Raw genomic sequence first — 9,233 nt, 5'->3', positions numbered from 1 at the left:
CCCTTCTTTACAATTCCTTTTTCTTTTATCGCTATATGAACACGTATCGAATTCCCGACCTTTAACCGATCAACGATTTAATTCAATCCGAGATCGCTAGTGCGCTTCCAAACATTTGTCAATTCTCTTATTTTACTATATATATTTCACTTAATTTTCTTCTTGGGTTTCAATTAATTGCAACAGTTAAATAATCTCTTTGTAATTTCTCTTTATTCTTTTATAATCTTTAATACTAATAATTTGTTGATTAAAACGCTGCGTGATATTTTTTATTCATTTTTTCTCCAATTCTTTTAAATCCTCTACCAAGAATTATTTATTTTTTCAATCAGAAGATTAGTTGAGTTTAAAAGCGTTAAAAGCGAATGGTGGATCCATCTTTCGGCAATCTCTTGAAACTTCCTATTCTCTTCCCCGACGCTCCGCATCGATAATGTAGAAAATAAACGGGGGTATGGATAAAAAAAATATTGTTTTAGTTTATTATTCGTTTATTGAACTTTCAGCTCGTGCAATTAATCACATGCGACTGAAGGCGAGCTTAAATAAATTTCGGGATTAAATGTACGTTCGCTTAGGCAAGAGGAGGGATCGGTTTACAGGTTTGCACAGACACGATGTGGAAAAAATATCATGCTTCGAGCCATAAAACTTTGTCGCATTCTCAGGACGCGTAGGAAGAGCTGGGAAAGAAATATAATCACCCGGGGCCAATGAACAACTGGCCTCGCTTTCAAGGTTCCTTAAACTGTAGTATTCCACGGGGATGCGCTAGATATTATATACAAACAAACTTTTGCAATAAATATTTTATTAAAATTTGTACAATTTTTCTGTACCGAAACTATTACTAATTATAGAAAAGAATGAATATTTCACGTAATCGAAAAGTAGAAAATACCTTAAAACTATTAATAATACGTAAACATGTGTGAAGAAGTAAATAATGATCTTCCTAAATCTCTCTACAGTAATATCCTATACATACAAACTAATTTAATAATTGAAAATCAAGCAACATATATCTGATAGATCATGATGAGATATAACATTGCAGGCAGCTTTGTTACAACAGTATCTCTCCCTTTAGTCAGTAACCCCAACTGAATAAGCACTGATGGTCAAATAAGTTAAAATTAATCAATTTGACACCATCAATTATTTTTTCATATTCCTAAAAAAATATATACATTCTCATTCTTTAAGCCTACTAAATTTTATTACTAGATTCGATAAAAAAAAATTATTCAATGATTTCAATAACAATTATTCTTTAGAGTATTTGGATAAAAAGATAAATTAGATCTATTCTTTACTAACAATAATGTCTGACAAGTTGTCCAGAGAATTAATTTTTAAAGTTTTTTCATTAGCCAAATGTAGCAAGGCTACGAAAGCTATAGGAAAACTGAGTGCCTCTGCATTTTTCTTGGTAAGCATATTTGGTATTGTTTTGTATATGTTACTGAATTGTTCTTCCTCTTCCTTCTCTCTCTGGCTATCCTGGTCATTAACATCGTTAACGTCTCTTCCTTCTACAGAATTTATGCAGGTCCAAATACATTTTTTCAATTCTTTCATGTCGATCTTTTTCGCTCGCTGAGAGTATGGAATAAAAATTTTGCTAGCTATCCTAGGCGCTTCGACCAAATTCGTCCCAGTAAACCCAATTTGAGTATCAGGAGCTCTTTCATCTTCGTTTGTAAATCCTGCAGCATTTTGCTCGTTATCGCTACTAGCAGGATAATCATCATTATTGACATCTGGACAATAATTGGATACGTCATTCTCGTTCGCGTAATCATAATCTGCAACATGGTCCGAGACATGTGTAGCATCCATGTCCTCTCTTTCATTCAATCTTAAAACAAGCTCAGGATTCATATACATTTTTCTGTATTCCTTAGTAATATCGTAATGAAAGTCTTCAGGCAGTGTTATGTCAATGGTACTCCATTCTTGCTTTGTGGTCTTTGCACGAATTCTATTATTTTGTCCAACCGCAAACTTTTTATCAATTTCATCTTCATTGACATTAAATTTAACCTCCAACTCCTTCTTTTTCTTGGTTTGACCAGCAACCTCTACTCTGCTACTACGTAGATTTCGCTCTGAGTGTCTAATCTTCCAGTGAGAAGGACCTGCCCAATGAATATTGCTCTTATGAATAAAAGAATACTCTGAGCTTTTTGTGAAAATTGGAGCTGATACCATTTCTCGTAAATCCACTATTTTCTCTGTGCAATTTTTGTTCCTTGCACACCTATCTGTAATGGAATGTTCCTCTTGCACACTAAAGTAATCCATCTGTGTACCTCTATCTCCATCATCAGACTGTATACTGGCATCTAAGTCAAATTGAAATTGTCTATCCTCCTTTTCCTCGGTACACGCTTCGTCTTCTTCACTATCAGCATTCCAATTTAAAAATTCAAAATTAGTAAATGATGGACAGATGCACAAATTAGACAAATCACTTATTGGTGTAAAAGTAACATGGGACTCATTTGTGTTCTCTACGTTTGGTGTTTCATCCAGTAAAACATCATTAAATTGATGAAGAACGAAACCAGAATTAGCATGATTTGGCAAGCTTGCTTGATAAAGCATGTCTGTAGTTTGTAAATCAGCATCTATCCCAAGAGATAAGGATGAGACTTCCACAACTGTTTTCAAAGACTCAGGAGAAACAAGTATCTTCTGCTTGTTTTTTTTCTTTTTCTTCCGTTTCTCTTCTAAATTGTCTTTCTGAGCTTCATCCATCATACCATTTTCTGCATTCTCACCATTACTAGCCTGGTTCTGCTCCGTTTTATCTATCACTCCAGCCATCTTCAAAATCTCTGTATGGAGACCATCTACTCTGTACCCATAAATCTTTGTACTCACATCCAAAGATGTGCTGGCTACTTGTAAATTTGACATATTTGTGTCTCGCTTTTTTATCATATAAGCCATCAAGTCAATCATATCTAAACTAAATGCATTTTTTATATTAATTTTATTTTCAGCATTCAGCTTTATACATTGAGTTACTCTTTCTGCTATTTGAGGACCAGACAATTGACCAAGAAAGCCTAGTCCTAAAGATTTCCGATTGCTACCCAGTGATGGTGTTATTACAGCAACAGCTTCTTTACGAAGCTGTGTACGTTCTTGCTCATCATCATTTTCACTCAAAGTTATAGGCCCTCCTGCCAATTGTGCTGCTATTGACCTTCTCCGTAGTGGAGAGGAGTTCTTACCAACTTCTCTACTCTCTATAATAACTTGAGCCATATTCTTTTGACCATTCATTTTGATTGTAATTATTTAAATATCCTTAAAAAAAAATCATTTGACATAATTAGAAAAAATATTATCAAAGCAATAACAAACATTTGAAAGAATACATACCAAAAACAAAACTTTATATTTGTTAATAAATAAATCGAATAGATTTTAGTTGTTAATATTTAAGTAAACCAACCCTGAAGAAGCTTGAGTTTAAACGTACAAATTTATATTTTGTATGGACATGAACAAATAAACAACAAAGTAAGGAACTAACCACCATCAAGTGTATGAAACCGTGGCGTATACTATACTGCCAGTACTGAAAACCTATATTTTACGTGACATACATTGTAGAGTTTTAGTACTCGCAGCTAATAAACGAACGCAGCCGGAGAGTGCGCCGGAACGAGACGGCCACCGTGCCCCCCGCCCCCGTGCCCCGCGGCCTAACCCAACTTACCCAACCCGAGAATGCCGAGATTCAACTGATTCAAGCCGTTCAAGCCTGAGCGCCCTGAGCAGTGAGCCCTGAGACGGCTGAGAACAGTGAGAAGTGAGACCAGTCCCGGACCGCTCACCACGACATTTCTACAATTTCCAATAATATTTATTGATCAGTCTATTACGGGTAATAACAAATTAGAAAAAAATAACTTTTTCAAACGATTTGAAAATCCCAGATAAATTTAAAAATCACCCCGGACGTTCCTGTAAGGTTAATAAAAGTGGTCAGTGTCCAGGGACAAGAGGACAGATGGCAACCCTACCTAAGAGAAGTGATTTTACTACTGATATTTGGTTCAATGAATCCAGCACCAATTTATCATATATAAATAAAGAATGGATGACCGCTGCTACCATAAGACATATCTTAACTCACTTAGGATTGAAAAAGAGAAAATTGCCTTCCTCTACAGGTCAAAAACCATCCTTATTACCACCTATTGAAATACCGCATCCTGGCCTATCTTACAATCCATCCTTTGATGACCATCAATGTCTATTGAGAGATATAGCTAACAAAGAACTGGCATTAATGAAGGAAGAAGCTCATTTGGATAGAGTTACTACAAAAATGTTTCAGAAGGTAATACAAACTTATATAAAATAAATATTAACTTACATACATATTATTCATACAAATTATCTTTTGCTTTACAGGTTTCTTTAGAACAAAGAGATCAAAAGATCATAGAAGAACTTTCAGAAGGTTTACCATCAATCTCACAGAACTCCAAGGAAGAGATAGTGTCATTGAACAATGAGGACTCTGCATCTCCGACAAAAGTATGCTCTCAAAGTTTAAGAAAAACCAAAAAACAGAGATGCAAGCAGAAAGAACAAAAAGAATTATCAAAGCAATTGAAAGAAAGAAAAATAGAAAAGAAAAAAATCACTGATATATACAGGCTAAAACATATTAAAATGAGCTTAGATGCAAATGATAAAAAGAAAGATATGTTGCAGAAGAAAAGAGCTCAGAAAAAAGTTAAAAAATGTCTTGAGCCAAAAACTTTGAGCAAAGTGAAATTTATACCCCTGGAATCAGATTTTAAATTAGGAGAAGAATTGACAGGATCTTTAAGAAATTCTGAACCTTGCAGCAATATTTTGAAGGATAGATTCAAATCTTTGCAGCAAAGAAATATACTTGCTCCTGGAAATAAAGTTTTGTAAGTATATTTTATAACATTTTATTCTACTTTATATTGTGAAGATACTTCTACATTTATTCAACCTAAATCATAAATTTCATTGTTTTGTTCTTTTTCTTTTTTCCAGGAAACTTAAAGGTAAAGTGAAGAGATTCATAAAACCGGATCATAAAATACTGTCCTAAAATGATATTTGTATGTAAATAAAATAATCAGTTTTCATAAATAACATAAGATACGTTTATCCAAAAATTTTAAGATGACAATAATATGATATGTCATTTTAGTGTAAATTTAAAGCGACATTTAGAACTACCGTTCCTCCGATTTGGTTTTGTCAAGCGTCAACTTGAAAGTCCGATTGGCGATTACCCAGTTACTGGCAGTTACCTACATCTTTGAAAACTGGGAGAAATCACTGCAGAATTTAAAGGCACTTAAAAGTAAACTATACCAACTTAATTCAGACTTAGGGTGCGTTCACGGAGACGCTATTTAGCGCTATTTGTACTACTGCGCAGATGCGCAGTAACGTTGATAGCGTCTCCGTGAACGCATCCTTAGTGTTAAGCCTATCTATGTAGTAGTACTATGTACTACATAACTACATACGTCATATGTACTTGGTCGAATTGACCCTTAAGGGTAACCACCAAACCCCGCTTAAGACTAACCACTACATACATATGTAGATTCTCGGTATGTAACATATGTATTTACATACATACATACTTAAAATTTACTTGCAGTAATAACGAAACACGGCTACTACACTACCATATGGATACACCCTTAAGGTCCGTTCACACATAACCGGTCCGTCACCGTATCGTATCCGTACCGTGATCGGATAAAAAAATTATTCAATACATTTCTTAAGGCCGATACCGTCCGTCCTGTCACTGATCGGATACGGACGGATACGGATAAGTTTGCATGCTTCCTTAAGAAATGTATTGAATAATTTTTTTATCCGATCACGGTACGAATTACTACGGATACGGTACGGTGACGGACCTGCTATGTGTGAACGGACCTTTAGGCTGCGAATACTGCGAAACCGAATTTCGAATGCACCATTGCTCCGGGCGGTTCGTACGTTTGATTTGACCGAAGCGCCGCTAAGTAACTACTATTGGCTCTGCTATTGGCCTTTAGTTATTTCAAAATTCAAATAATTCGTTATCAATATGACACTGTCACATACATATCCCCCAGCCCTCTACACTTTGCTCTATACGCGTTGTGTGAAAGAACATAATTAAAAACTTTAATAAATATTATTTAAAACATCAACACACAAGAAACTTTTTTTTATTGCCCAAAATGGAGGAAACTTTAGAAATAATATTGCAAAGACTCTTAAAAACAATTCATCAGCTCAAAATCAACACAGCATTTGTAGAATGTACTTTTAAATTAGTTTTAATATTTTATACATGGGTTTAATAATAATTAATTGTAGGTGAAAAAGCTATTCTACATGATGAACTTCAACTACATAATCAATTGACCGACCTATCAAAAGGAATTTTATATTTAAAGGAAACACTGGACATTATGAAAACCCAAAATCTGCAGCTCCAAGTAATTCCTTTTAAATTTAACAGTAGGTGATTTTAATTACCAAATATTTTATTAATCAGTATTTTCATCATCTAGGAAATGCATGAGCTATTAAAAGTTTTAAAAGCGAAAGTCAATCATATGAATGATAATGTACCACCATTAATAACACAAAACTTTAACCAAAGTCTTGTGTCAGACACTGTAAATTATAATAATTCTAGTCCTTATTTGAACAATGATGTTGATGAGCAAGAACCAATGCTTGTAAATAATTGTAAAAAACTTATGTTTGATCAACCAGAGCTTTTTCAACAGCTGAGATCTCTTACCCAAGAAGAGTTTAACAAAGTACCTAAATACATTATTGGAAGGCAGTCACTTGATTCAATTAATAAATTAATAGCTACCATTAATCAAGTGTTAAAAGCAAAATATTCTTTGTTGTCATTGGGTCGAACTGGAGCTAAGAAAAAGGGTGATCTAGACCTATTCTTGAAATATAAAAAGCAAGAACACGTCTGTGAAGGTACGAATAATTTATTTATATTTTTATTGAGTTATTCCAATCAAGTTTTCTTTTAGACTCTTCTCACTTTTTTACTGTGGAGGACTATGAATATTATATTAAGTCAAAACTTGATAAAACTAAATTGAATTTAATAGCAGCTTTACGGCATTTGAAAAGATTGAGAGAGCAAAGGAAAGGAAAAGAATTATATTATGTGGTAATGGCACATTAACAATTTTAAGATTTTAATGTATGTTTATACTGGTATCTCTAATATATCTATACCTATTGTATAAATATGTAAATATATATGTATATGACCTGTATTGTATTTTCTGAAAATAGTTGAAATTCAATTTGAGACTTTTTTTAATAAATGACAAAAAAAGATCTCTGACGATTATCATTTGTTTTTTCTTGTCATGTCTTGTTTGTTAGTGAACTTAGCATTCCTAGAACAGAAAACAATTTCCTATTTTGCCTAATTCCTTAGTTTGCCATGAAAAATCATTTATCTTTTTAATACAAAGGTTGCTGTTGCTTTTGTACTTGTTAAAATGAAATATCCTAGTTAAGTGATAAATATAATTTTTACACCCTTTTTTTAGATATATTAAATAATAAAATAAGATGTTAAAATCGGATTCACTAAGTACAATAAGCAATAAAGATGAAAGTGATTTAGATGAATCTATTGCTTGGTCACAAGATGAACCTTTCTCATCAAATGAAATTCTTGATTCTGGGACTCATTTCAATTTAGAAAAGAATAGTACACTATTACTTTGCAGATTATGTGCAGGAGAAGCAATTAACCCAGTATACATTTATTCTGAATTTGGAGAATCAATGAAGTTAGCAAATAAAATAAATAACTGCTTGAGCATAAAGGTGAGTAAATACTTTTAATTACTAAGACAAAAATTTGATGTCTGTTTTCATTAATTTTTAGATAAAAAAAACTGATCCTTTGCCTAAACAGTTATGTTCTACATGCATGGAAAAGATAATATGGTGCGACCAATTTGATATACAGTGTATTAAAGCAGAAGGAACTCTACTAGATATCTATAAGGAAAGACAACATAATAATTTAAGAGCCAATGAAGCAGAGTGTACATCGTGCCCCTTATGTTTGGAAGGCTGTATGAATTTTCAGGATCCGATTAAGAATATAGACCAGGAAACATATGACAGTGATATTATATTAGATAGCAGTGATGAGGAAAATATATTTTATGAATTTAAATTAAATAAAAACACAGGGAATAAATCAATCATGCTACAATTTTTAGGAAATAATCAATTATATTTGAAATGCAGTGCTTGCATGAATTTACACCACACAAAAGAAGCTCTTGATGAACATAAATGCAAACCGAGTACACTGACTACTACCAAATCTTACAAATGTTTAGTTTGTAGTGCTACATTTATGTTTGAAGAGAGACTTAATTTTCACATGCAATTTCACAATGGAGCAAAACTACTGTATTGCGAAGAATGCAAAATGACTTTTGGAAAAGAATTAAAATTATTTTATCATTATAAACGATACCACTGTGAAGATACAAATGTATCATGTTTGCAGTGTGGTAAATTGTACAAAACTCAAGAAGAACTTAGATCACATATCTGCACTGATGGCAAAACACGTTCACATATTTGTCAAGTATGCAACAAAGGATTTTGTGATGGTTATACTTTGAAGCGACACATTGTAACTCATTTACCAGAAAAGCCCTATAAGTGCTCACAATGCTCCAAAAGTTTCACTCAAAAATCCCGATTGAATAAACATATTATTGAACACAGCATTGTCATAGAGAATGTTCAGACCATTTGGAAATGTCTTCACTGTGGAGAAGTATTTAACTCTTGTGAAAAAGCTGACTTACATTTTAAAACTCATGAAAATAAAGTAGCTTTAATAGAAGAGCTGCTTACTTCTAAGGTTTATCAGTGTGAGTTCTGCAACAGTTATTTCAATGAATCATTAGATCTGAAAAAGCATCAGGAACAGCATACTGTAGAAAATCCATATAGTTGTAATTTGTGTAATTTGATTTACAAGTCTTTTACAGAAATTACCTTACACTGGAAGGATCACCCAAGAGTATTCAAAGTTTTATCAGTGTTTATTTGCAATACCTGCAATAAAGATGTTAAAGACTTATCCCAGCTGTATAAACACAAACAAAAGAGGCATCCTCCCACTCCAA

The 9,233-nt window shown here is 33.1% G+C and overlaps 3 protein-coding genes and 1 long non-coding RNA gene across 6 annotated transcripts; 2 read left to right on the top strand and 2 right to left on the bottom strand.

Moving 5' to 3' along the window:
- Window positions 1–797: 797 nt before the first annotated feature.
- barr (barren) lies at window positions 798–3,543 on the bottom strand. Its single transcript, XM_066737857.1, has 3 exons — window positions 3,400–3,543; window positions 1,324–3,324; window positions 798–1,177 (listed from the first exon to the last, which is right to left on the bottom strand). Exons 2-3 carry the CDS (start codon window positions 3,298–3,300, stop codon window positions 1,094–1,096), a joined length of 2,061 nt encoding a protein of 686 aa, XP_066593954.1. The 5' UTR covers window positions 3,301–3,324; window positions 3,400–3,543; the 3' UTR covers window positions 798–1,093.
- Window positions 3,544–3,749: 206 nt separating this feature from the next.
- Window positions 3,750–5,376, top strand: LOC136779877 (ribosome biogenesis protein NOP53-like). Of its 3 annotated transcripts, none has more exons than XM_066737785.1 (4): window positions 3,750–3,907; window positions 4,013–4,366; window positions 4,441–4,952; window positions 5,062–5,376. In XM_066737785.1, exons 2-4 carry the CDS (start codon window positions 4,034–4,036, stop codon window positions 5,117–5,119), a joined length of 903 nt encoding a protein of 300 aa, XP_066593882.1. In that variant the 5' UTR covers window positions 3,750–3,907; window positions 4,013–4,033; the 3' UTR covers window positions 5,120–5,376. The 3 variants fall into 3 exon arrangements, with proteins under 3 accessions (XP_066593882.1, XP_066593881.1, XP_066593880.1); XM_066737784.1 differs by having other exon boundaries at window positions 3,995–4,366; XM_066737783.1 differs by having other exon boundaries at window positions 3,750–4,366; window positions 5,062–5,129; window positions 5,222–5,376.
- Window positions 5,377–5,439: 63 nt separating this feature from the next.
- On the top strand, window positions 5,440–7,579 carry LOC136779878 (spindle and kinetochore-associated protein 1-like). Its single transcript, XM_066737787.1, has 4 exons — window positions 5,440–6,342; window positions 6,400–6,521; window positions 6,597–7,029; window positions 7,086–7,579. The coding sequence occupies exons 1-4, from the start codon at window positions 6,261–6,263 to the stop codon at window positions 7,241–7,243; spliced, it is 795 nt and encodes a 264-aa protein (XP_066593884.1). The 5' UTR covers window positions 5,440–6,260; the 3' UTR covers window positions 7,244–7,579.
- A 1,164-nt stretch (window positions 7,580–8,743) lies between these two features.
- Window positions 8,744–9,233, bottom strand: LOC136779879 (uncharacterized). Its single transcript, XR_010823684.1, has 3 exons — window positions 9,103–9,233; window positions 8,959–9,013; window positions 8,744–8,868 (listed from the first exon to the last, which is right to left on the bottom strand). It is a non-coding gene; the product is annotated as an uncharacterized lncRNA (long non-coding RNA).

Source organism: Prorops nasuta, unplaced genomic scaffold (assembly GCF_024137725.1).
Source record: "Prorops nasuta isolate Cenicafe-Biocafe unplaced genomic scaffold, Cenicafe_Pnas_1.2 PNAS00018, whole genome shotgun sequence".
In the NCBI taxonomy this organism is placed as follows: Eukaryota; Metazoa; Arthropoda; class Insecta; order Hymenoptera; family Bethylidae; genus Prorops; species Prorops nasuta.
This window is presented reverse-complemented; position numbering and strand designations above follow the sequence as displayed.